This window comes from Zonotrichia albicollis, chromosome 17 (genome assembly GCF_047830755.1).
Source record: "Zonotrichia albicollis isolate bZonAlb1 chromosome 17, bZonAlb1.hap1, whole genome shotgun sequence".
NCBI classification, from domain to species: Eukaryota; Metazoa; Chordata; class Aves; order Passeriformes; family Passerellidae; genus Zonotrichia; species Zonotrichia albicollis.
The window spans coordinates 7,959,815-7,983,770 of record NC_133835.1 but is presented as its reverse complement, the minus strand read 5'-3'; the positions used below and the strand labels follow the sequence as shown (position 1 = coordinate 7,983,770).

Sequence of the window (23,956 nt, the reverse complement as noted above, 5' to 3'; positions counted from 1 at the left end):
CCACCCCCAACACCCCCATCCAAGGCAACTCAGCAATGAGGGGGTTAAAAATAGCCCTGGAGCCATTAGCATCAGCTGGGTGAGGGGGACGGGGTCCCCCCTGCTCAAGGGGCATGGACTATCACCCACCGGCCCCTGAAAATGCAGCCCTTCCTGGCCCAAGCTCCCAATACGAAGCTGGGTTTCCCCAACACAGCGTCCCCCGCCTGCACCCCCATTTTCTGCTCCAGGGGGCCCAGACAGAGCAGTGCTGCAGCCCCCCACCCCAGAAAAGGAAGGGGTCCCCTGTGGGGCCTGGGGCATGAAGTCCCTGGAGAGATTTGGAGCATGAGCCCCATGATTTGGGGTCCCCAGTGCTGTTGGCACCTGTTCCGGAAATGGCTCCATTTTTTCGTGCTTCTGAGGAGTGGGAATTATGCCCGGTGCCTCCTCGAAGGCTCAGTCCTCACACTCACAGCCCGTGCCAGCCACTGCTGCCAGGACCGGCTGGGGCCCATGGCTCTGGGGACACACTGGCCTAGTGGCCCATACCCTGTGGTGCTCAGAGCCCCAGGGCTGCCGTGGGGACAAGGTGACAAATCTCTGTCCCATAAGGTCCCAGTGCCAGGGATACCCAGGGGTTTTCTGGCTTCTGCTTTTGCTGGGACCCCCATTCACCAGGTGGGAACTGGGAACAAATCCAGCCCCTAGTGCATCCCACCCTGCCCAAGGAAGCTCAGGGGTCCCATCTGAGCTGAGTGGGGTGCAGGGTGCTTGAACAGGGCACACTGGGCAAGCAATGGACAGAGCGATGGGAGCAGCTGGGCTGGTTCCTCGATATTTATAGACATTCCCAAGGAAGCAGTGAGGAGTGAGCAGACAGACACTAAAAAAGGCTGGGCAAGTGCCGGAGGTGCTGGCTGGCCATGGGGCGCGTGGTGAGGCCGACTGAGGGCAGGGTGCCAAGGTGCCAAGGTGGCCCGGGGCACATCCCAGTGGGAAAAGAAGACTGAGTTTGAGTTGCAGGATACAGGGGTGTAGGGGAATCTGGCTGTCAGGGCACAGTGGTGCCAGGGTATTGGGGTGTCAAGACCCTGGGACACCACAGCGCCGAGCACCGATATGTGTGGCTTCTGTGGCCCCAGGGCAGATATCCGACCACGACATCCCGGACAGGGGACAGAGGGGCCGAGACCGAGAAGGGCGGGATCGGTTCCTAGGCAGGGGCTGCGGGCAGAGCCAGGCTGAGCCCTGACCGTGATCCGGGAGTCCCGGGCGGTGCCGCAGGGACCGATCCCGATCTCGGCCGTGCCGGGAGAGCCGATCCCGATGGCGCCGGACGGTGCCGCAAGCGCCGATCCCGATCCCGGCCGTGCCGGGCGGTGCCGGCTCTGCCGCCCCGATCCGGGTTCCCGGCGGAGGCGGAGCCGCGCAGGGAGGATCCCGGGACGAGCCGTGGCGGAGCGGCCATCGCTCGGCACCACCCGGCTCGGCCCGGCCCGGCCCGGCCCGGGGCAGCGCGAACGGAGCGGGGCGGGGGCAGCACCGGGAGCGCGTCCCGGAGCCGGGCTGTCCCCGCGGGGGGCCGTGCCGCGGTGGGCAGCCCCGGGCCCCGCCGTGTCGCGGTGCCGGTCCGGACCCCCCGGCAGCGATGGCCGCCCGCATCCTGCACCGGCTGCGGCACGCGCTGGCTGGCGAGGCCGGCCGCGAGGAGCCGGCGGGCGGCGGCGAGGCCGAGGACTGCCCGGAGAGCTCGGAGCTGGAGGACGACACCGAGGGGCTGTCGACGCGCCTCAGCGGCACCCTGAGCTTCACCAGCCACGAGGACGAGGAGGAGGAGGAAGAGGAGGGGGACGGAGCTAGCGAGGAGCTGGAGGAGCCGCCGCAGGCGCCGGGGGCGGCAGCGGGCACGGAGGACGGAGGCAGGTGCTGGGATGGCGAGCTGGGGGGACTGGGGTGACTCCAGGGACCCTCGTGCGATGGTGGCGTCCGGCAACCAGACAGATGTCAGAGCCCTGTCCCCACGGCGGGCACTGACACCCCTCTCCCGGCACAGAGTGGGTCTCTGTGGCGGAGCGTCCCGGCGGCAGCCTGCTGACCCGGCAGCTGCAGGAGCTGTGGCGGAGGTCGCGGGGCAGCCTGGCACCGCAGCGCCTGCTCTTCGAGGTCACCAGCGCCAGCGTGGTCAGCGAGCGCTCTTCCAAGTACGTGGTGAGTGAGCCCGGCGCGGCTGGGCGGGCACGGGTTGGGTGCGAGTCCTGCTCTCCCCGGAGCAGGGATGCTTATTTTTTTCCTCTTTCTCCGTGCTGCTCGGATGGTGCCGGCGGCTCAGATGAGCCTCAGGTAACTATGGCTGATGGGTGCTGCGGCTGCAGCAGCCCAAGCCACTCCCTTCTGTTCGGGCAAACTCCTCCAGCCCCTTTGAGGCCGCACACCCCGCTGTGCTTGTGCCGGGAGCAGCGTGCCCACAGCACTGCCTGACACCTGCCTCACCTGCAGCTCTACACCATCTACCTGATCCGCTCTGGCCAGTTTGACAAGGCCCCTGCCACCATCGCCCGGCGCTACTCGGACTTCGAGCAGCTGAACCGCCGCCTGCGCTGCCGCTTCAGCTGCGACATGGCCAGCATTGCCTTCCCCAGGAAGAGACTGCGCCGCAACTTCACCGCTGAGACCATTGCCAAGCGGAGCCGAGCCTTCGAACAGTTCCTGTCCCACCTGCACTCCATCGACGAGATCCGCCGCTCTCCTGAGTTCCTCGAGTTCTTCTTCCTGCCGGACCTGCAGGCTGCGCAGCGCCTGACGTGCACGGGCATGTACCGCGAGGCCCTGGCCACCTGGGCCAACGCCTACCGGCTGCAGGACCGCCTGGGGGTCTGCAGCTCCGGCCGCTTCCTGCTGACACTGGCGGGGCTGGCCGTGTGCCACCAGGAGCTGGACCAGCTCAGTGAGGCCCATGGCTGCTGCGAGCAGGCGCTGCAGCTGCTGGAGGCCCAGGGCAGCCACCCGCTCCTGGGACCCTTCCTGCAGGCCCACGTCCACCTGGCCTGGAAGGTGGGCAAGGACAAGCGGCGCTCGGAGGCCCGGCTGCAGGACCTGCGGGAAGCGGGGCTGGCCCTGCAGCAGCAGCCTTCCCTGAAGGAATGCCTGATCAAGGAACCTCTGGAATGAGCCACCTGTGCTCACATGGGTGGGAGGGGAAGCTCACACGCCTGTGGCAGCTGGGAACAGGGAGGGAAATGCCATGGGTGGCAATGGGACAGGGAAGCAGCACTGCAGTCCCACAGGCAGCACAGTCCATGCCTGGAGCTGCCTCCTGAATGCACTTTCTCTGTGGTTAGTCTGTTTTGCAGGGCTGGGGACTCATGGGGGTCCACCACCCACACTGGTGCTGCCCAAAGCTGCTCCTCCTCTGCAGGGGATCCTGGAGTGGCTGAGACTTTAGCTGGGACATACTGGCACCTTGCAAGGGAACGGGAAAGCTTCTGGCAGGGTCCAGGGCTCTTGCCGGGAACTTCCCGTAAAACTTACACAATAGAAAGGACTTTATTAAATAAAGTCTTGGCAGGAAGAAGAGCAAGGCGCCTGCTGTGTCTCTTTAGCCTTACTACCCCAGGGCATCATCAGTGGGAGGCCTCAAGCCTCCACATAGAGGTGGGAGCTGCCTCATCCCCTTCTTCCAGCTGGGCCCAAGCCCAAGCCCAGTCCTAGGGAGGAGCCCAAGGACAAGCAGAAGCAGCTACTGAGGAGCCAAAGCAGTGCAGAAGTGAGAAGAGGAAACAACGTGAGCCAAAGTGGCACCTTCCTCTCCTGTGACCCCGCCTGGCATGGGGGCAGAGCTGATCCACTGTGCTCCTGGCACTGCCCGCCCTTGTGCAAGCCCAGTCAAGGGTCCAAGGGGACAAACTCCAGGGACAGAGTCCAGCTCTTCACCCAACGGCTTTATTTTAAGGTGGGTGAAAGATAGCTGACGGCAGCATGTGCTTACATGCTGTGCAGCTAGCAGTTGGTTGCAACGATGCTCTGTTGGTCACAGTCTGTCGCAGACACCTCGGGCACCAGGACTTCCTGCAGTGCTTGGTCCCACCTGGTCTCCTTCCTGTTCCTGTCCAGGTCCTGCCTTCATCTCAGGGTCCCTCCCTGGGCATGCTTCAGCCCCAGTCTGTAGGGTGTCCTCAGCTAGAGCTTGCTCTGGGTTGGTGTCTGTTCCACCCTGATGACACCTTCCTGTGCGCAGGTGACAGCCAGGACCCCATCCCTGCGCCACAGCCGTCCCTGCACCAAGCCCCGGCACCCACCTGCAGAGAGAGACTGTCAGACTGCAGCCCACTGCCCCAGGACAGGCAGGGCTGGCCTTGCCCATCAAGGTCTCCCAAAGACACACTAAGGACTTACCAGCCCAGGGGCTCTCACACTCGTACAGCATCCAGTGGTCAGCTCGGAAGGGTGCATGGAACCACATGGAATGGTCGAGGGACACCATGAACTTGACACGGTACTGCCGGTGCGGGAGCAGGGCCGTGCCCAGGAAGGCGTAGTCAGAGATGTAGGCAGCCACGCAGCAGTGCACCTTCATGTCAGTCTCTCCTGCAGAGCAACCAGCACTGCCCATCCCGTGGGGGCCCCTGGGACCTGCCTGGGGTGCTCCACTCCCCTGGAGCCAGCTGCCAAGCACAGCTGGGATTCTTCCAGACTTATTCCCTTTGCCATGCCATGCCCCAGCATCACCTCTGCACCCACACCTGTATTACAGCCTTGAAGTGCCCAGGCTGGGGCACAGGCAGCCCCCTAATCACAGCCTTCCCAGACCACTCTGTTGAAACAGTGCTCCCCCATGGCTTGGGAGGCACCTGGACCCAGCAGGACCCACCTATGTAGCCTCGTGCTCGCACCCAGAAAAGCTGCTTTGGCTCCTGTGGCTCTGAGCTGAATATATCTGGTGGGTTCACAGGTTTAATGTCAATCGGCACATCTTGAGCTTGGATCTTGGTGAGACGCTTCCTGTATCCCTCAGCCACATTAGGATTCCTGCAGCCCAGCACAGAGAAGCAAGATTAACACCAGACAGGCAGGTTGGAACACATCCTACTGGCAGCAGCTCCAGCCCAGGGATCCAGGGGCACACAGAAAGACAAGAGGGGCACAGCTCCTGTTGTGTCCTGCTCCTCTGTTCCCCTCCCAGGCACATTTGAGAACTCCTCAGACAATACTCTCCCACACCTCCCTATGCCCCAGGGGCATCCCTGGTGTGTCCCTTCCACCCCACTCACTGCAGAAACTTCTGGATGAGCTCCTCCTGTGTCAGCAGCTCCTCGGGGGGTGGCACGGTCGGCATGGTGAACTGGTGCTGCACTGGGCTCCCCTGCGAGAGCTGGAAGGAGGCCTGGCAGGTGAAGATGGGCTTTCCATGCTGGATGGCCTTTACAGAGCGAACGGAGAAACTCTTCCCTGTGCGGGTCCGCTCCACTTCGTACAGCACCGGCACCTTGGGGTCCCCTGGCAGGGGAAAGGGACGTTCTGCGGCCGGGCCACGGCGCACCGCGCACCGGCGGTACCCGCCTGCAGGGGCCGGGCCCGGCAGCGCCACTCACACCGTCCCTGTTTGCTGGCACCGGGATGACGGCGCCTCCTCACTCCTGCGAACTTCCCCAGCGTCCCAACCCCTGCCGGGCCTCTCCCGGACCCCCGCATCCCGTCCCCGCCGCCGGTTCCCCGGTTCCCCGGGCGCACCTGTCCGCACGAAGTAGCAGTGCAGCGAGTGCACCTGCTCGTCGCGGCTCACGGCGTGGGCCGCCGCCACCAGCGCCTGCCCCACGATCTGCCCGCCGAAGAGGTGCTGCGTGGCGGGCACCCAGTGGTGCTGGCCTCTGCGGAGACAAGGCGGCCGCGGTGAGGGTGGCGGCGGAGGAGGATGAGGCGGCGCAGTCCCGCTGCCCCGGCGTCCACCCGCACCTGAAAAGGTCGACCTCCAGCCGCTCCAGGTTCAGTACGCTGGTGATCAGCACGCTGCGCAGGTCCCCGGGCGGCGGCGGCCCGGATCCCGGCCCCGCTCCAGCCCCGCCGGCGTCGCCTGGGGCCCCCATCACCTCCGCGAACCGGGACCGGCACCGCGACCCGACCAGCACGGCGGACCAGGAAGCACCGCCCATCCGGGGCGCGAAGGCCGCCATGTGATTGGACGGTAGAGCTGCCAGTCACCCTTGTCTTGTCAGGATGGTCTGGGCCGGTTGGTTCGCCTCCTGTCAATCAGGAGAATCCGGCGCTGATTGGTCAGAATCAGGGTGCAGGCGGTGCCCGGCTGGTTTAACGGGGATGGCGGGGTGGGCTTGGGCGGCTGAGCGGAGCCCGTTCGGGCGTTACGCCGCGTCCACCGCTCGCCATGCGCCCGCTGCCTCACCTGCAAGAGCTGCCCCTACGGGCTGCGAAGCTGCGGCCCGGTGCGCAGCCACAACCGGCAGCACGGCACCGCTGTCCGCCAGACGCCAGGTAAGGCCCGCCCGCCGCGTCCAGCTGGAGCTCGCAGCAGCCGCTGTGGCAGGGCCGTGCGCCCGCGGTCCCCCGGTGTAGCACCGCCAGGCCCCATGGCGCCGCCGCTTGGGCGCAGCCCAGCTGTGCCCCGGGCACAGGTCCTGTCCTGTACCTGGCTTTGATAACCGAGCTGATCCCGGTAGTGTGATGCCCCGGTACCGGGGCACCGCCAGCTGTGCCACACACCTGCTGTGTTCGCTGTATAGCTCCTGCCTTTTCCAGCTCAAGGCCCCAGGCATCTCGGCACCTGCAGCATTCCCCAGCTGTCCTTACCTCACTGCAGTGGAAGGTGATATCAGGTTTCCCTCAGGGAGCATTCCACGGCCTTCACTTCTCCAAGCAGCTGTAGTGACATTGTTTCCTTTCCATCTTAGCTGGTGGATCTGCTTGTGTGCACAAAGGCTACAAGGTCACTCACTAGTTACGCAACTGCTCCCTTTGCCCTTTTAAAATATAACTTGCCTTCTTAAAATACAATTTAACCTTCTTCCTTGAAGCTTTTCTTGTCATGCTCTAGCCTGCTCCTCCAGAGCTGCAGAACCGCGTGGTTTAGGCACAAAGACACAAACATGTGGGTATCAGCTTCCTCACCAATGTGAAGTGCTTCTTCAAGCAGTTGCTGAGAGGAGGACAAGGGAGGACAAGTCCTCCATCCCTTTCTTGTGGGGAGCAAGCAGTGAGGGTGGAAAGCAATGCACTTGTTGCTGAAGAGAGACGGGAACGAGAGCGCAGTCGCTGCGCCTCCAGCCGCTGCACAGCGGTGCGGAGGGAGGTCGGGGAGGCAGCCAGGCAGGAGCCGCTGCCCGCACGCCGCCCCGGGGAGCGGCCACAGCGAGCGGCGCTCCCGGTGTTCCCGGTGCGATGCACGGCGGCCACAGCGAGCGGCGCTCCCGGTGTTCCCGGGGCGATGCACGGCGGCCGCGGCGGGCGGCGCCCGAGCGTTCCGGTGCCGCCTCGGCGGGCGGAGCCCAGCGCCGGTGAGGTCGCACCGCGCCGCCACCGGAGCGCGGCAGGGACCGGGACACGCCGCGCTGTCCCCGCCGGTAGCGGCAGCGCGGAGCGGGCCCGCACGGACAGCCCCAGCTGCGCTGGCCCGGCGCAGCTCCCGGTGCTGCCCCTCCGCAAGCGGCTGTGCCCGGAGCACCGAGTGGCCGGACGCGATCGCCGCCGGGAAAGCCGTGGGTGCAGGAACTGAGAGCCACCGGCAGGAGCTGCTCGCAGTCCTGAGAGCCCTCATCACACCGGACTGGCTGCCTCAGCTCCACCTTCAGCGGCCGCTCGAGGATGGGATCTGGGCAGCTGGGGGTGAGCAGAGGCTTCTTCATGAAGCTGGAGGTTGTCATCCAGGGTTAAGTCAAATTTTCAGTGCTAGGCTCTCTCTGGAGAGCTGCATCACCACCTTGGCCTGGCATTAAGAAGAGTGTGTTTCTAAGGTCCCTTCCTGATCCTGTGACACTCTGCTCCCCATCCTGATCAATGTGCTGCTGCTCCCCAAAGTCTGCTTACTTCAGACTTGCCTCTTGCCTCTCTGGTGTGCCATGGTAACACATCCCAGAGCTCTGGCCAGGCTTCCTCCACTGTGGCAGCAGCTCAGCAGAAGCAGCAGCCTGTGTCAGCCTCTCCTGTGGCTGTTGAGAGTCGTGTGATTGTCCTCCGGAGTCCACCAACTCCCTGAGGCCCTTCAGTGTCAGCCTGAAACACCTCATGCTCTTCTCCAGAGTGAGCCAGCAAGCTCAGCTCCTGTTAGATCCTGTCTCCTGTGGCAAAACTGGAGGCCACAGAAACCTCAGAGGATGTCAGTGAAGATTAGATTACCCAAAGGACTGAAGACAGCATCAGGCAGTCTTTGAGTGGCATTTGCACAGAGGCTGCTGCCAGGCTGTGCCTAAGGCAGTGGTTTGGAAGTCCAGGCAGCTGATTTGCACCAGGTAGGACAGGCTCAGTGTACAGATCCAGGAGGATGCCCACTCTGTGGGCATCTTCCAGGAAGGCCCAAGTAGTCACACTTGCCACTTCAGCCTGGCCTTCCAGCTGCCCTGCTGGCACATCTTGGCTGTACTGAATTCAAACAAGAAGCTCTTGCAGAGGGAAACGTTCAGTAGACCATGGGAGAGGAGATGTGATGCCCATCAGGCTGGGTGAGACAGTGCTGATGGCCTCTTGGAGGTCCTAAAGAGCTCCTGGAGCTCTTTGGATAAATCCCTCATGGTTATCCTTCCTCCCAGCAGAGATCAGCCACAGCAATAAGAACTTGGAGCACAGGACTCTGTGGGAGCTGCTGACAGCTGGATCAGCTCCATTGAGGTGAAGCTCCAGCAGAGTGGGAGGTGAGCTGGGTGCTTCCACTGGGTCCTGTCTTGCACCTTCATTCCCTCAGCCTGTCATTTCCTCCACGTGGAAGGGGCAGTTTGGTCCTTGATCTGCTGAGTGAGCGAGACTTCTTGCACGGGGCAGCAGAGGAACTGGACTGGGAGCTCCTGATCCTGCAGGAAGGGTCACAGTCACTGACCTGGCTAACAGCTGTGGCCAGGAGCCAGCTCTGGGTGGTGCAATGTGGGAGGTGCTGCTATCCTAGAATCTGCTGAGTTGGAAGGGACCCATTGGGATTGTGTCCAACTCCCAGTCCTGTGCAGGACACCACAAAAATCCCACCATGTGCCTGAGAGCGTTGTCCAGACACTTCCTCAACTCAGACAGGCTTGATGCCGTGACCACTGCTCGTGGGAGCCTGTTCCAGTGCTCAGCCACCCCTTAGGTGAAAAACCTTTTTCTGATCTCCTGCCTCAGCTTTATACCATTTCCTCATGTTCTGTCACTGGTCATGACAGTGAAGAGATCAGTGCCTGCCCCTCTGCTTCCTCTCACGAGGATGCTGAAGACCACAATGAGGTCTTCCCTCAGTTTCCTCTTCTCCAGGCTGAACAGACCAAGTTACCTCAACTGTTTCTCAAAAGCTTCGCCTCCAGTCCCATCACCATCCTTGTGGCATCTTTTGAGTAATGGTCTCTAATAGTTTAATGTCTTTTTTATATTGCAGTGCCAAAACTGCCCCCAGGACTTGAGGTGAGGCTGCACTAGTGCAGAGCAGGGCAGGACAATCCCCTCCCTTGCTGCCAATGCTGTGTCTGATACGCAGGACATGCTGTGTCTGATACCTGGCTGCCAGGGCACTGCTGATCATATTCAACTTGCCATCAACCAGGACCCCCAGGTCCCTTTCCACAGTGCTGGTATCCCCTGTCTGTATATACCACCAGGACTGCCCTGTACAAGGTGCACTGGGTCACTTGCTCTTGTTAAACTTCATACTTTTGGTGATGACCCATCTCTCCAATTTGTTGAGGTCTCTCAGCAGGGCCTCTCTGCCCTCAATGGAGTTGACAGCTCCTCCTAGTTTAGTGTTCTTAGCACTAAACATTAATATATTACTTCATATTCCTTCAAGTCCTGAGTCCAAGGCGTTAATGAAGATGTTGAAGAGAATTGGGCCAAGGGTGAAGCCCTATGGAACCCCTCTAGTGGCTGGACACCAGCCTGATGTCACCCCATTCCCTCTAAGTCTTTGTTTGTGCCCAACCTGTGAGCCAGCTGCTCACCCATTGTGCAACAGGATTATTCAGCTGCAAGCTGGACACTTTGTCCAAAAGAATACTGGGACAGACAGTGTCAAAAGCTTTGCTGAAGCCCAAAAGCATTACAGCTACTGGCTTTCCTTGGTCAGTTAGGTGGGTTACCCTGTTGTAGAAGGAAATCATGTCCAACAAGCAGGACTTTGCCCTCATGAAGCCATGCTGGCTGTGACCAGTGTTCTCCTACAGGTGTTTTTCAGTACCTGCTAGAATGATCTTTTCCATGATTTTACTGGGCACTGAAGTGACACTGACAGGCCTGTAGTTTCCAGGGTTTTCCTTGCTGCCCTGTGAAACTGGGACATCGTTTTCAGCTTCCAGTCATGTGGGAACCTCTCCAGATTCCCAAAACCACTCCAAAATCATCGAGAGCCTTTGTGATGACATCAGCCAGTTCTTTGTGGTTTCTCAAATTAATCCCATAAGGGCCCATAGATTTGTAGGGATCTAGGTACAATAACACGTGACAAAACTATTTCATCCAGGGCCAGCACCCACAGGTTGTTGCAGCATCCAGCTGTGAGGTGTTGTGCAACTGAGCCAATAAATCACCCTGGTGTTGTTTGGGAGCTGAGCCTGTCCCTGTGCCAGCTGCAGCCACCCCTCCCTGCCCAGGGAACAGAGCATGGGGAATCAGCAGGGCTTTGGGCAGTGCTCCTCAGCCGTCCTGTGGTGCCTCAGGTGGCAGGAGGTGGCAGCTCCTGAATCCCTGCAACCCCACTGTGCTGCAGCCCATTGCAGAGCAGGGGTGTTGTTTGTCTGGCTGCAGCAGCTGCTCTCAATTCCTCAAGAAACAGGAACCCGCCCTCGTGTGCAGGGGTCACTGCCGGGCAGATAACACTGCAGGGAGGTGGGGAGCAAAGGCTTCGAGCAAGGGTGGGGGAGGGAAAACAGCCTGTGTGCAAACTCCCTCCTCTGTGGGAACTGATCTGGAGTGGGTGAGTTCCTCAGCCCCATCCAGCCCCAGCAGCTCCCAGCCTGTTGTTGGGACATAGCAGGGAATGTCACAGACCTCGCTCCATTGCTGTGGTTTGGTCACTGTCCATGTTTTCACATCGAATTTAGCAATTTCTTCATTAACACTTTGGTGTTGATGGACTTGGCTGTGGTTGAGGGCTGGGGATTTCCTCTGAGCACGAGTTTTGTAACATGATCTGATACTATCGAGTCTCTGACTAAATATAGCATCGTGTTTCTTTAAAACACCTTTTTGTCAGCTTAGAGCTGCTTGTTTCCCCTTTGGTTGTGCTGTGGAAGAGGCCTGGGAGGCTTTGCCAGCCCCTTTGCTATCTTTCTGGAACCCTTCTGATTTTAGGAGACCTCTCCCATCCAGCCTGCCAGAGTCACTGCAGGATGCCATCCTCACCTGCCAGGGGCTGAAGGGTCTGGCTGAGGGCACAGAGCTGAGGGCATGGAGCTCCAAGTCAGGATGGCTGTGCCCCACACCAGGTCACTGTGACTGGCTCTGTGGCCACAGACACGTGCCCAAGCAAGGGCTGCTGCCAGCACTGCTATCTGGGTGCTCCAGCATCTGACTCGTCCCCTTCCAAGCTGAACACACAGGAAATAACTCATCGTTCTCTGGGTAAACATCTTTCCCAAGAGTGAAACTGCCCAGGATGAGTGTCCAGCTGTAATTTACCTCCACGTGAGTGCTGTGCTGTGCCCTCCCACGCTCCACCCGCTCTGATCCACCCTGACAGTCCCAGTATAATTCCAGGGACATGTCCTGAACCCCACAGGGCTGTGGCCTGTGCTCCCTTCCTCACTGGTGGAGGAACTGCTCCCACAAGGGGAAAAGCACAGGGGCGTCCCAGCCTCCCAAGCCTCCTTTGACAGAGTCTTGTCTGGAAGCACTTTATTGCAGTCTCTGACCCGCATCAATCCTCCTGCCCATGCTCTGGGCATGCCACACCATCAGTGTGGGGAAAATCCCAACCCCACTTTGCTCTGCTCTCATGCCAGCCCTTCAGCAGCACACGCTGGGGTGAGTGGGCAGGGAGGGGCACAGAGCCTGCCAGGCAGCCACCCCTGGGGGCTGTTGATGTGGGGGGCAGCCCAGCAGCACCCTCAATACCTCACTCATGTTGGCAGGAGCTCTTGAGTAGCGGGGGCAAGTCCAGGCCATCGATGGCCAGGCGGTGCACAATGTGTTTCTGGATAACCAGCCGGCACAGCGTCTGCAGGGAAGGAACTGCAAGAGAACAGAGAGTGTACCTGAGCTGGGCAAGGCAGCAGTGAGGCTGAGCACAGGGGGGTGGAGGAGCTGGCAGAGCTTCTCAGAGGCACTGTGGTTAAAGGCAGTGGTGGGTGAGTTTGTTCTGTGGCATCCTCCTGCCCTGGGCTCAAACTGGCTGTGCGGGGGCTGGTGCCAGGCTGCTCCAGCAGGGCTGGAAGCTCAAGGGCCCCGGGCAGCAAAGCTCTTCCCGTTATTAGGAGTAAGGCTGAGAGACAGTTATGTGCCCAAGCTGTTGTTTGACTGTAGCTGGTTTGCATTTCTTTCTCTTGTGGCTGTCAAGCAACTCCCCAGGGTCTCACACACTCATGGTGTGCTTCTTTTCCATCCCACTCCCTTGGTCTGCCTGCACTGGCCCCAGCAGCAAGCTGCTGAGTGAGTGCAGGCTGGGGCTGCACTGCCTGCAGAGACAGTGCCCAACATTCCTTTGGGGCAGACTACCATGAGAACCGTCCCCTTGGGCACCTGCACAGAATCTGCCTGGTTCCTGCTCCTGTGATATGACTTCCCAGAGCCATGGGTGGCTCAGCAGCATGGGTACTGTCTGCTGCAGCCACTACTCTCCTCAGCTGTTACACCAGGGAGAATACCAGGTTCCAGCCTTGGGACAGAAGCAGCTGCTCGTGACACCAGCATGTGAAGCAGTGGCTCCCAGTGCTGGGGGCAGGCAGTACTCTGGCTCTAGCTCTTCTGGCTCTGTCTCACCTGATCCATCTCCTCATTTTTCCAGCGTGGTGCTAATTAGCACTTATTAGCGTGGTCCCTCCCAGCAAGCCAAGGGACACGGGCTAATGCCCAGGCTCCGATGGCATCACAGGGTGCCTGCCCAGGGAACATCATGTCTGGGGCACGCAGCAGGCGCGTGGGCGCCCTGTGCTGAGCCCTGGTGGGTGTAGGTGGATGTTTTGATGCCAGGGCAGGATCTTAGCTGGCTCTGGCTGCCACGTGCTGTAGGCAAGGCTGGGCACAGCAAGGCCTCACATCTGTGGGACAGCCCCAAACAACCAACCCTATCACTCTGCTCGGGAAGGGTGGCCAGGGGGGTCTCTCCCTTAGCCCCAGCACAGCGCCCACGGTAGAGCTTTCATCAGACACTGCCCAGCAGTGGTACTGTGGATCTCACCTGTGCTCCACAAGGACCAGAGGCTTTCCTGTGCCTTCTTACCCCCTGTGTCCCTCTGCCCAGTGGCACACGCCAACCTTCCCTCTGTTGATGACTACGGCATGACCCCACCAGAGCTCCCCCGCTCCTGGCCCATGCAGCACATGCCACAGAAAGGGGCACAGGTACCTACAGCCATAATCCACGGGGATCACCCGGACGCTCTTGGTGGAGGCAAAGACGTCGATGACGGCGTAGAGCGGGCGGGAGGCGGGCAGGCCGCGGGCGCTCGGGCCCATGTCCTCGCCGTTGATGACGATGTGCATGTCGGCGGTGCCGTCGGGCTGCGGGGCGTAGAGCACCCCGATGCGGCTGCGCCGGGCGGTGGCGGGCAGCACGTTCGTCTTGAACAGCTCATCCAGGATGTGGCTGTAGCGGCCGGGCCGGCTGCGCCCCACCAGCGTGTCCCGCGGGATCCGCACCCGCTCGATCAGCAGGAAGGGCTCCCAGGGCCGCCCCCGCGGCTGCGCCTGCTCCCCCTCCAGCACCACGCGGTTGTGGTTGCGGGTGATGGCAAACACCCAGGTGTCCCCCAGGCTGACCAGGTCCGGCAGCGAGTACTCAGGCACCACCTCCAGGCTCTGGGGGTCATGAGCTGTCAGTCCCACGCGCAAGTGCCCGCACCAGCCCAGCTCCTTCTCCTCAATCTCCACCAGGAAGATCTGCCCGGGTGCCAGAGGCTCCTGGCTGAAGCAGAGCCCGTTGGCGAAGCTCTCCACCCGTGTGGCTTGTGTGTGCGAGGCGTCCAGGCGGATGTTGGCGCCGTGGATGTGGTGGAAGCGTGCAGCAAGCCGGCACCGGGCAGCCATTGCTGCCCGAGCTATTTTTAACTGTCCCTGTCACAGCTGCCGTGAGGTGCTGACAGCCCGGCTGGGAGGGACAACCGGAGGGCTCAAGGGGGGTCCTGATGCCATGGGGGCGGTTCAGGGGGCCCTGTGGCTGCTAGGCACAACCGGGCCCAAACCAGAGCCACAGACACTCCACCCTGGACTGTCCAGTGCTGCCACCTGGGCCAGGGTGCCTGGCTATGCCCATGCTGTCCAGCAGCAGCTGGCAGTGCCCAGTGGTACCAGTGATATCCAGCAGCGGCCAGTGGTCACCTCATGGTGATGACTGGCAGTGCCTGGAGATGCCCGGCTTTACCCGGCGGTGCTGGGTGGGCACCCAGCTGTGCCCGGTGGTACCCAGCTGTGGCCGGTGGTGCCCGGTAGTGCCCACCGGCACCCCGTTTGGGTATGGGGCTCCATCGGTGCCCTCCCCCGCAGTGTCCCGGTCCCGGGCCGGGGCCGCTCCCACGTGCGCGGGCAGGGCCGGGGCGGGGCCGGCCGGCCCCGGAGCGCTGATTGGCCGCCGTGGGGCCCCGCCCCGCTCACGTGAGGGCCGCAGGTCATATGGGAGCGTGTCATGTGCCCGCCGTGACCGCCGCCTGCGAGCGCCGCGCCGGGAGCGGCCGCGGTCAGCGGGACTGGGGGGCGCCGGGACGGGACCGGGAGGACGGGGTGGAGGAACCGGGACCGGCGCCAGGGGAGCCGGCTGGGCCGGGCCGGGGGTCAGCCCCAAGTTGGGGGGGCCGGGCCGGGGCAGGCGGACCCGGGCGCTCGCGGGGCGCTGCCGCGGCCGTTCCTGGCCGACAGCAGCCTGAGCGTCCCTTCTGCCCACCGCAGATGGGGCCAGTGTTGCTGTCGTCGCTGCTGCTGCTGGGCTTGGGCTGGGCCGCCCCCCCGGACCATGAGGTGACCTACCTGCCCGGGCTGTCCAAGCAGCCGTCCTTCCGCCACTTCTCGGGCTACCTCTGCGCCGGGCCGGGCAAGTACCTGCACTACTGGTACGTGGGACTGCGCCTGGCGACTGGGGGGCATCGGCTGGCACCGGGCACTCACAGCTACATGTCCACAGGTTCGTGGAGGCCCAGAGCGATCCCCAGAACAGCCCCCTGGTGCTGTGGCTGAACGGCGGCCCTGGCTGCAGCTCCATGGAGGGCTTCCTCAAGGAGCATGGCCCCTTCCTGGTTAGTAGTCACTGCTATCCCGTGGCTCAAGGACTCAGGGGATGCCTGGCTGCATGGCACGAGCCATCCCACTGTGTCCTGTCCTGTTTTGCCCATCAGTCACCACCTTCTTCCTCAGATCCAGCCCGATGGGGTCACACTGAAGTACAATGAGTACGCATGGAACAAGGTACAGGCACTGCTTTTCTTTGTGGCTTTGAGACGGGGTGGCAGTGAGCCAGTTCCTGCTCTCTCCATGGAGCCGATGACCGCTGCTCCCCTCCCACCCAACACACCCTCCTCTGGAGTGTGCTGTTGAGCAGCGCAGGAATGTGGCCATCCCAGTGCAGCCCTGGGGCGGGCCAGGCTCCTGTGGGTGCTGCCGTGGGCGGGGCTAGCAGTCCTTGGCCCCACTGAGCCAGAGGGTCTCCCCTCATTGCTGGCTCCTCTACTGTCCTTGCAGATTGCCAATATCCTCTATGTGGAGTCTCCTGCTGGTGTCGGCTTCTCATACTCTGATGACAAGAAGTATGCCACAAATGACACGGAGGCAAGTGACTGGGAGATCCCTGCTTCCCTGCCTGCCCACTCCTGGCTATGGGGTGCAGCCTCACCACCTGACCGTGCAACCTTCTCCCTGCAGGTTGCTCACAACAACTACCTGGCACTCAAGGATTTCCTCCGGCTCTTCCCTGAGTACTCCAAGAACGATCTCTTCCTCACAGGGGAGAGCTATGGAGGGGTCTACATTCCCACACTGGCCGAGTGGGTGATGCAGGACCCCAGCCTCAATCTGAAGGTGGGCAGCTTGGCTCTGCCCAGCTGGGGAGCAGAGGGCTTGGCACAGCCAGGGTGGGACCAGTTAGGATGCAGGGCACGCCTGTCCCTGCAGCCTTTCATCTCTTCCTGGGGTTCTGGCAGCAGCTGCTGGTGGACGTGTCTGTCCCCGCTGCCGGGGGAGTGTCCTCAGGCACCCCCAACCCTCCCTGTTCCCTCCGCAGAGTAAACAGTTTCACATCTGCTTCCTGCCTGCGGCTGCTGTGCTGTGACTGCCCCGCGGGGAGCTGGAACACAACAGGGTTGTTTTCTTCTTGCCTCGCAGGGAATCGCTGTGGGAAACGGCCTCTCATCTTATGAGATCAATGACAACTCCCTGGTTTACTTTGCCTATTACCACGGGCTGCTGGGGACCGAGTAAGAGCAGAGGGAATGCTGGATGTGCCATCCCTGTGCAAGCAGGATGGCTGCACAGCTGAGGCTGGGGCTGTCTGGGTTGGTGGTGTTGAGACAAGGGCAGCACCTAGCCTGGGCCAGCATCTGGGCTGTGGCTCTTTGTTGCAGGGCAGCTCCCATAGGGGGGTTTGTTTGTGGGGTAAAGAGTGCACATGGCCAAGCTGTGTGCCTTGTGGCCACTGGGCAGAGAGCTGCAGGGCAGCTGTCATGTCAGTGTTGCCACCTGGTCCAAGGGGTCCTGGTCTCTGCCCGCAGGCTGTGGAAAGACCTGCAGGCCTATTGCTGCTCTGAGGGGAAGTGCAACTTCCATGACAACTCCAACCTGAATTGCACACTCAAGGTGAGGGGAGCCAGAGCCCCTATACATGTGCCTAGCAGAATGTGCCTGGGCCCACAGGTCCACAAGGGTCCTGCTGAGTCCCAAACCTTTTGTGATTTCTTGCAGATGGGAGAGATGATTCAGATTGTAGAGGAGTCTGGCCTCAATATCTACAACCTCTATGCCCCATGTGATGGAGGTGTCCCCGGGAGCATGAGGTGAGAGCTTTGGTTGCACTGGCACAGAGGGACATGGTGGGCTGGGCAGGGGGCCCCTCTGGGACACATGGATGGTGCTGAGGACTCCCCCCAGGAGACCCCTTAGCCCTTGGTCTCCAGGGTTTTCAGTCTGTCCTCATACTCTCTCTGACTACAGATATGAGGGTGATTATCTCATCACACATGACCTGGGCAATTCCTTCATCCGGATGCCACTGAGGTTCTCCTGGCGGCAGGTGAGCCGAGGTGCCCGTGCTGCTGGGCTGTGAGCAGCCTCTGTTCAGCCAGTTGTGCTGTTGTGGGCAGGAGGGGCAGAAAGCAGCTGCTCCATGGGGCAGGTGCTGCTGTGACAGCGACTCTCCTGACTCCCCAGAACCTGTTCCGGATGCCAGTGGCCCGAAAGAAGGTCCGGATGGACCCACCCTGCACCAACTCCACAGCCCCCAGCATGTATCTGAACTCCCCTGAGGTGCGGAAGGCGCTGCACATCTCCCCTGAGGCCCCAGAGTGGCAGGTGTGCAGGTGAGCAAGCTGTGGGCAGGGAGGGACTACTCTGAGAAGGAGCAGACATGCTGCCATTGCTTCCTCCACAGCTTTGAGGTGAACCGCGGCTACAAGCGCCTGTACATGCAGATGAATGAGGTGTACCTCAAGCTGCTTGGAGCCACGGTGCGTGCAAGGGAGCCCACAGACCCTGGAAATCTCTCTGCCAGCTCAGCCTCCTTCCTGGCTGGGGCTGCTGCCCTGCCAACAGCTCACTGTCTCTCTGCTACACAGAAATACCGGATCCTGGTGTACAACGGGGACGTTGACATGGCTTGCAACTTTCTCGGGGATGAGTGGTTTGTGGATTCCCTGTGCCAGAAGGTAAATGGGCAGGGCCCAGGCCAGGCCAGTCACTGGCTCCAGGCTATGTGCTGTAGCTGGCTGTGGCAGGAGTGTGGGCAGGGCCAGCCGCAGGTGCTGAAGGCACTGCTGCTACTCCCAGGTGCAGGTGGCTCGCCGGCCCTGGCTCTACACGGAAAATGGTGAGAACCAGATCGGTGGCTTTGTGAAGGAATTCACCAACATTGCTTTCCTCACTGTCAAGGTAGGGCTGAGGGCGCTGGGGGCCAGGGATGGGGCTGTGGGAGGGTGTGCTGGATACCAAGGCTGCAGTCAGGGTTGGGTGATGTCAGCAGCACCCCACTCACACTGCCAACCACCGTCCCTTTCCTACAGGGAGCTGGCCACATGGTGCCCACAGACCGGCCACTTGCTGCCTTCACCATGTTCTGCCGCTTCATTAAGAACCAGCCTTACTAAGAGCTGCAGAGGTAGCGCCCGGCGCTCCAGCTGCTCCCACCACCCCATGCGCCCTCACCACCGGCACCTCGCACAGCCCGGCCTCGCTGCTGCTCGGCTACACCACGGACCTGTCATGCCTGCAGCCTTCTCCCCCGGCTGGACAGGGTGAGGGGCATGGGCTGGGGGACTCTGTCCTTGTGGGAGAGGCGTTGTGCACCTGCTGCAGCCACACCTCCTCCCTTGTGGCTTCCTGTCTTGCCTCCCCCCTGTCTGCAGTGGCAGCTGCATCCCTCCCAGGCAGGGAGCAATCCCCAGCACTTCCCCTCAGCCCCACATGCACACGGCCTGGGCAGGCAATGAGGAGCAGCAGCAGGGGGCAGCTGGGTCCTACTCATACCTCTCTACCTTGGCTCCCACCAACTCTGCTCCCACTGAAGGAGGCTTACCACCAATACCACAACAATCCCACTGCCAGGGCCCGCAGTGCTTCAGGAACTCGCAATAAACTCTGACCAAGGCGGTTCTGCTCCTCCTCACACCTTTGTGCCAGCCCCTGCTTCGCTTTCCTCCGCTCTCTGAGGAGCACCAGTGAGTGCCAATGTCCTTTGCCAGGGAGCCCTGGGCTCTGTGAGCTGTGCCCTTTCTGCAGGGGTGGCTGCATCCTGGAAAGGAGTGACCTACCTAAGTGGCAGCAGCACAGTCACTCTGAGCCCTCTGGCACTGCACTGAGCTGCATTTGCTCCCAAGGACCCAAGCTGGGGACCAGCTGCCTCCTTTCCATCTCCCCACCATGTACCCCAGCATGGACATGTCCTCCAAGCAATGAGGCCATGTGGTTGGAGTCAGGTGGTTTATTAGTGTAATGAGCAGGGCTGCAGCAGGGATTCCCAGAGCACCCTCTCCACCTTGCTGCGCCCCACCAGGGCCTGGACGCCCTGACAATGTGCTGGTGGTACCAGGGAAGCTGCTTCCTACCTACAGTCTACGGGTCCAGCCCGGGATATGCCCTTGGTCCAGGGAGGAAAGCTAGAGCGAGCTGGGATCCAGGCTGGGCTCTGCAGGCTGGGAGCTGGAGTAGGCAGTGGCGGTCGGCACTGGGCGGTATTTCTCAATCACCTCCCGCAGCCCCTTGGAGAAGTGGAGATCAGCTCCCACTGTGAGGAATCCCTGCAGAGGGAAGAGGGTCAGTGCAAGGCTGGAGGTGACGGTGCCCTTCCCAGCGGGACACGGAAGCACAGGCTGTGCCCATCCCACCACGTACCGCGTGATTGGTGACCACCTCCCTGGTGAAGTCCATGCCTTCGGGCAGTGGGATCTGCACCCCCTTCTTTGTCCTCTCTGCAGAGACGGAGAGCTGGGATGAGGCTGAGCTCTGCTGTGCCCCTGCCTACACTCCCAGTTGTGTGGGAGCAGTGATGCCTACCGTTAATGATGGGCATGATGGTCAGCTGCAGCAGGGTCTTCAGTGGGGCCTGCAGTGAGAACAGCTGTGGGAGAAGAGCTGGGGTCAGTGTAGTGGCAGAGCTGCCAGCCAGGGCAGGGAGGGCTGTGAGGGGGGATCCTGAATGGACAGCCTCTCCCCAGCCCACCCCAACTGTGGCTGGGTGTAAGGGTTCCCAGGACATCACCATGCTCTCACCGCAAGCGACTCCAGCGCTGACTGCTTGGAATAGATGCGAAACCTGCACAGAAGGAGGCAGCTGTCAGTAGGGTGTGGAGGGGACCCTCCCCAGGCCCCCATGGCACCCCAGCCATACCGTCGTAGATCGAGCTGCACACGCAGCGCCTTCCCTTGCAGAAACACCTTGGCACTCAGCTTGGTTTCCTGGGGAGAGAGAGGGCTGACTCATGGCAAGCAGAGGAAAACCAGGCCAGCTCATGCCACAGGTCCAGTGTCCCTCTGCTTGGTGACACCAGTGCCTTACAACACAGGATGGGGGACACTGCTCCCGTATAAACTGGGGTGACTGCACAAGAAGCCCCAGCCCCCTCTCACCATGGCCATGCTGGAGAGCTGGACAGGTGGGCGGTCCGGGGGCACCAGTGAGATGTTCAGGAAGGCAGAGACAGAAACTGAGGTCCCTGAGGGTTTGATGGTGCAGCGTGGGGGAGCAGAGACCTGCAGCACCAGCCGCAGCGGAGCATCCACAGAAGGGCTCTGGGGAAGGCAGGTGAGTTGAAGGCTAGGCACAAGGCAGGCTCTGTCCTGAGGCTCTGCCGTGCCTTCCATCCTGTCTGAGGGCTCCTTACCAGCATGAAGATGGTCCCAAAGAATGTGGCTCTCAGCAAAACCTCCAGGTCCTTGGGCACCTGTGGAGAGCACAAACCACTGCAAGCCACTGCTGCAGGTCCCAGCAAAGCTGCTCCCTGGATGGCACCTTCTTTGTTCTGTAACACAGCCCACCCCTCTCTCCTGCCTGCACACAGTCTGAGTGTCTGGTGCTCCTTACCTTCTCCCCCTGGAGCTCTATGGTTAGTACTCCTGCCTGGAAGTACGAGTGCATGGCTGAATCGAAGAAGTACTCGGAGAAGGCAACATAAACCATGCGCTCGGTCTCCTTGATCACCGGCTCCACCGCGTGGTTCTCCAGCTCCTGGTCCTCTCTCACCCGGGGGAAAAACATGCCCTGGACCAAGAGCAGGAGAGGTTCCCACAGCCATGGGGCAGCCCTACCTACTCCATGGAGCCCAACGTGCCTGCTGGCACAGCCTTTTCCACAAGGATGGGGAAGGACCAGCAAGGCAGGACCCAGCATTCACCTTGAAGTCAAGCTCAAGGGTGTCAGTGGTGATGGAAGGATCCCGTAGGAGGGAGTAGTCAATCCCAATATGCTCATCCACGTAGTTTCTCACTGCCAGGGAAGATGTGCTGGTGAGACTTAGCCTGGAGCTGCCTGGCAGCTTGATGCCCAGCCCTGTCTGCCCGACAGTGAATGGGATCCAGCTCTTTCCCCTGGGCAACACACACCAGGCACTGTGTCCAGCAAAGAGTTCAGCAGCACCAGGCTGGCATGCTCCAGAGATGGGCAGATCTGTAAGGCAAGGAGCCAGGCTGAGGGGAATTACTCCCAGGACTGGATGAGGAGCTGCAGAGGCAGGACAAGGCCCAGCAGATGGGTAGGATAGAACTCTGCCCTCTCCCACACATAAAGGGCCGAGCCCTAACATCCCACAGCCCCTCTCTGTGCTCAGCTGTACCTGCTGGCTGAGAAGGTAGCGCATCCCCGTGACAATGAAGGTGCTCAGGAACTCATAGACCTTCCTGGAAAACACAAGAGTGGTTCTGCACTGCCTGTTCTCCCTGTGGCTCTGTGCCCATTCCAGCACACAGCTGGGCTGAGGAAGCACTGAAGGTGTGGGAAGGGGGTCAGGGAGCCAGACACACGCAGAGGGGTCAGGTGTACCTGAGTGTGCCAGAGAAGCCAGCATGCATTCTCGCTATGGAGGCGCTGCAGGTCATATTGGAGATCTTGAGGCGCCCAGCCTCATCCTTGGCCAGCTGCAGCACTGTGTAGATGTGGACACCATCCGCAGAGGCATTGATGGACCCAATGTCATAGCTAGAAGCCAGGAAAGCAGATGAGAGGAGCACACAGCTCCTGCCAGCTGTAGGACAGCAAGGCACCTGTGGCACCCAGCAAGCACAGCTATGGGGTGGGCTAGCACCCAGAGCAGGAGGAAGGGGACACAGCTCACAAGAACCAGTAGAGCAGCTGCCTGCGGAAGCGTAGGCTAATGGAAGCATTGCTGATGTTGAAGACAAGGTGCTGCTGAGGCTGGAAGTTCAGGTCTGAAAAGGCCAGCTGCAGGTCTGTCACCTTGACCCTGCAGGGAGGGGACAGGAGTGGTTAGACAGACAGATGGACGTGGGAAGCCGTGGGCAGCAGGCAGCACTCACTGGCTGATGTTGTACTGGAACTGCCCCTCACTCCCATGCAGGTCTGACACGGTGATGTTCTGCAGCTCCTGCTCCACAAAGCGCAGTCCCTCCTGCTTCACTGCAGGGAAAAGGAGGCTGGGCTGGGACGTGTGGGGACATGCCCTCCTGGCAGCATCCCCCCTGACAGCCCCCACTGCTCCCCGGCCACCCCATGGTGGAGCAGTGCGGGCAGAACCCTACACAAGCACAGACCCCAGGACGGTGCCCAATGTCCCTCTTTCCCAGACTGAGACATCCTGGCCGGCCCCTTACCCAGGTCCAGCCCCTTGGAAGTAATCCGGATCTTACAGCCAGGAGGGCTGTGTGAAGCTGTGACCAGCGAGGGCAGAAAGAGAAGAAGGAGGGAGCCGCGGGCAGCCATCTCGCACCTGGAGGCAGAGAGCAGGGTCAGCAGGGACTGGCCAGGGGACATACACGGGTATCAGCACAGACAGGCCCAGGGGACACACTGGAAGGGAAGCAGCTGCTGTCCAACCTGCCCAGGGCAGGGCATAGCTCCAAGGAGCACCCCACGGGTCCACTGTTCTCCCTGAAACCCCCCAGTGCTGCCCAAGTCGCCTTTGCCTGAAACCTCTGGCCCAGCAGCCCATGAGGGGCACAGCTGCCACCCCAGGGTGCTGTGCACAAGCCCCCGCACTGGCGCTGTGGAGCCCGAGGGTCCCACATCGGGGAACACCCACTCCAGCGCTTCCCCGCCCTGAGCACACCCCGCTCCCCAGACCGCAGGAACAGGAGCCAGCTCCTTGAGTGCTGCTGCAGCGGGGAGCCCCAGCAGCTCGCAGAGGAGCGAGCCCTCCCCCGTGGGGCCGTCCCACAACCCTCACAGCCCCCCCGAGATGTGCCGCCTGCCCCTAGGCTGGTTTGAGACGGAGCTGGAGCCCGTCCATCCCGCAGCAACAGGCAGAGCTCCGTGCGAGCCTGTGGGATGGGACGGGGCTCCCCCACAGCTTCCCCCAGTTCTCTGAGAGGATGGGGACCCCCTCCCCGAGGCTATGCGATGGGACGGGGCTCCCCCACAACGTTTTCCTCCAATTCTATGATGGGAGAGGATGGGGGATCCCCTTCCCCGGGGCCCGAAGCCACCGTCCTGCCCAGCGGCCGGGGGGTCCCACACACAATGCCGGCTCAGTTCGGGTACTTACAGCGAGGCTTGTCCTCGGCTCCCGGCGTGGGGAAGCTGAATCACGTGAAGGCAGGAGGGAGGGAGAACACCAGCAGCTCCAAGACTTTCTTTTGAGCTGGCTGAGGTTTCTCTGCCTTTATATAGCCCCCAACTGCCACTCCTTGTGGGCTCACAGCTGGGAGGAGACAGCGGGACGGACGGACGGACGGGGAGGATGCAGGTCTGTGTCCCGCCGAGCCCGGCTGGCTGCCAGCACCGGCACAGACAGCGGCTCGCCTGGCCACCTCCAGGCTGGACACGAAGCCTTTCTCTCCC

At 61.5% G+C, this 23,956-nt stretch overlaps 5 protein-coding genes and 1 pseudogene across 7 annotated transcripts; 3 read left to right on the top strand and 3 right to left on the bottom strand.

Moving 5' to 3' along the window:
- The first annotated feature begins 1,371 nt into the window (after positions 1-1,371).
- On the top strand, positions 1,372-5,849 carry SNX21 (sorting nexin family member 21). Its single transcript, XM_074553541.1, has 3 exons — positions 1,372-1,901; positions 2,036-2,190; positions 2,479-5,849. Exons 1-3 carry the CDS (start codon positions 1,631-1,633, stop codon positions 3,148-3,150), a joined length of 1,098 nt encoding a protein of 365 aa, XP_074409642.1. The 5' UTR covers positions 1,372-1,630; the 3' UTR covers positions 3,151-5,849.
- Positions 3,906-6,890, bottom strand: ACOT8 (acyl-CoA thioesterase 8). The gene is made up of 7 exons (XM_074553542.1): positions 6,781-6,890; positions 5,932-6,218; positions 5,710-5,846; positions 5,250-5,475; positions 4,850-5,007; positions 4,375-4,566; positions 3,906-4,277 (listed from the first exon to the last, which is right to left on the bottom strand). The coding sequence occupies exons 2-7, from the start codon at positions 6,147-6,149 to the stop codon at positions 4,159-4,161; spliced, it is 1,050 nt and encodes a 349-aa protein (XP_074409643.1). The 5' UTR covers positions 6,150-6,218; positions 6,781-6,890; the 3' UTR covers positions 3,906-4,158.
- CTSA (cathepsin A) lies at positions 6,281-19,116 on the top strand. 2 transcript variants are annotated; one of them, XM_074553538.1, is made up of 15 exons: positions 6,281-6,465; positions 15,199-15,359; positions 15,431-15,542; positions 15,661-15,711; positions 15,985-16,071; positions 16,165-16,320; positions 16,624-16,715; positions 17,010-17,094; positions 17,200-17,291; positions 17,449-17,527; positions 17,665-17,813; positions 17,885-17,960; positions 18,069-18,158; positions 18,280-18,381; positions 18,513-19,116. In XM_074553538.1, exons 1-15 carry the CDS (start codon positions 6,292-6,294, stop codon positions 18,594-18,596), a joined length of 1,590 nt encoding a protein of 529 aa, XP_074409639.1. In that variant the 5' UTR covers positions 6,281-6,291; the 3' UTR covers positions 18,597-19,116. The 2 variants fall into 2 exon arrangements, with proteins under 2 accessions (XP_074409639.1, XP_074409640.1); XM_074553539.1 differs by lacking the exon at positions 6,281-6,465 and adding an exon at positions 14,860-14,989.
- Positions 7,200-8,649, top strand: LOC141731114 (zinc finger SWIM domain-containing protein 1-like; annotated as a pseudogene).
- Positions 8,742-14,872, bottom strand: NEURL2 (neuralized E3 ubiquitin protein ligase 2). Of its 2 annotated transcripts, XM_026795999.2 has the most exons (3): positions 13,668-14,845; positions 12,214-12,330; positions 8,742-8,990 (listed from the first exon to the last, which is right to left on the bottom strand). In XM_026795999.2, the coding sequence occupies exons 1-2, from the start codon at positions 14,341-14,343 to the stop codon at positions 12,215-12,217; spliced, it is 792 nt and encodes a 263-aa protein (XP_026651800.2). In that variant the 5' UTR covers positions 14,344-14,845; the 3' UTR covers positions 8,742-8,990; position 12,214. The 2 variants fall into 2 exon arrangements, with proteins under 2 accessions (XP_026651800.2, XP_074409644.1); XM_074553543.1 differs by lacking the exon at positions 8,742-8,990 and having other exon boundaries at positions 8,997-12,330; positions 13,664-14,872.
- A 298-nt stretch (positions 19,117-19,414) lies between the features above and the next one.
- Positions 19,415-23,844, bottom strand: PLTP (phospholipid transfer protein). The gene is made up of 16 exons (XM_005491264.4): positions 23,661-23,844; positions 22,771-22,886; positions 22,477-22,576; positions 22,275-22,403; positions 21,983-22,138; positions 21,777-21,840; positions 21,547-21,610; positions 21,339-21,430; positions 21,029-21,205; positions 20,829-20,888; positions 20,575-20,736; positions 20,336-20,403; positions 20,218-20,260; positions 20,002-20,065; positions 19,840-19,916; positions 19,415-19,745 (listed from the first exon to the last, which is right to left on the bottom strand). Exons 2-16 carry the CDS (start codon positions 22,877-22,879, stop codon positions 19,605-19,607), a joined length of 1,506 nt encoding a protein of 501 aa, XP_005491321.1. The 5' UTR covers positions 22,880-22,886; positions 23,661-23,844; the 3' UTR covers positions 19,415-19,604.
- Between the last annotated feature and the right edge of the window lie 112 nt (positions 23,845-23,956).

Excerpts from the sequence above, each read along its gene's own strand:
- SNX21 (XM_074553541.1), top strand. The coding sequence starts at position 1,631 with ATGGCCGCCCGCATCCTGCACCGGCTGCGGCACGCGCTGGCTGGCGAG. Across the intron at positions 1,902-2,035 it reads AGCGGGCACGGAGGACGGAG|AGTGGGTCTCTGTGGCGGAG; the intron begins GCAGGTGCTGGG and ends CTCCCGGCACAG. Across the intron at positions 2,191-2,478 it reads AGCGCTCTTCCAAGTACGTG|CTCTACACCATCTACCTGAT; the intron begins GTGAGTGAGCCC and ends CCTCACCTGCAG.
- ACOT8 (XM_074553542.1), bottom strand. The coding sequence starts at position 6,149 with ATGGCGGCCTTCGCGCCCCGGATGGGCGGTGCTTCCTGGTCCGCCGTG. Across the intron at positions 5,847-5,931 it reads CTGGAGGTCGACCTTTTCAG|AGGCCAGCACCACTGGGTGC; the intron begins GTGCGGGTGGAC and ends TTGTCTCCGCAG. Across the intron at positions 5,008-5,249 it reads CTCATCCAGAAGTTTCTGCA|GAATCCTAATGTGGCTGAGG; the intron begins GTGAGTGGGGTG and ends GCTGGGCTGCAG.
- CTSA (XM_074553538.1), top strand. The coding sequence starts at position 6,292 with ATGGCGGGGTGGGCTTGGGCGGCTGAGCGGAGCCCGTTCGGGCGTTAC. Across the intron at positions 15,712-15,984 it reads ATGAGTACGCATGGAACAAG|ATTGCCAATATCCTCTATGT; the intron begins GTACAGGCACTG and ends CTGTCCTTGCAG. Across the intron at positions 18,159-18,279 it reads TGGATTCCCTGTGCCAGAAG|GTGCAGGTGGCTCGCCGGCC; the intron begins GTAAATGGGCAG and ends TGCTACTCCCAG.
- NEURL2 (XM_074553543.1), bottom strand. The coding sequence starts at position 14,343 with ATGGCTGCCCGGTGCCGGCTTGCTGCACGCTTCCACCACATCCACGGC. Across the intron at positions 12,331-13,663 it reads CCCGTGGATTATGGCTGTAG|TTCCTTCCCTGCAGACGCTG; the intron begins GTACCTGTGCCC and ends GTTCTCTTGCAG.
- PLTP (XM_005491264.4), bottom strand. The coding sequence starts at position 22,879 with ATGGCTGCCCGCGGCTCCCTCCTTCTTCTCTTTCTGCCCTCGCTGGTC. Across the intron at positions 21,841-21,982 it reads GGCTTCTCTGGCACACTCAG|GAAGGTCTATGAGTTCCTGA; the intron begins GTACACCTGACC and ends TGTGTTTTCCAG. Across the intron at positions 19,746-19,839 it reads AGGTGGTCACCAATCACGCG|GGATTCCTCACAGTGGGAGC; the intron begins GTACGTGGTGGG and ends TTCCCTCTGCAG.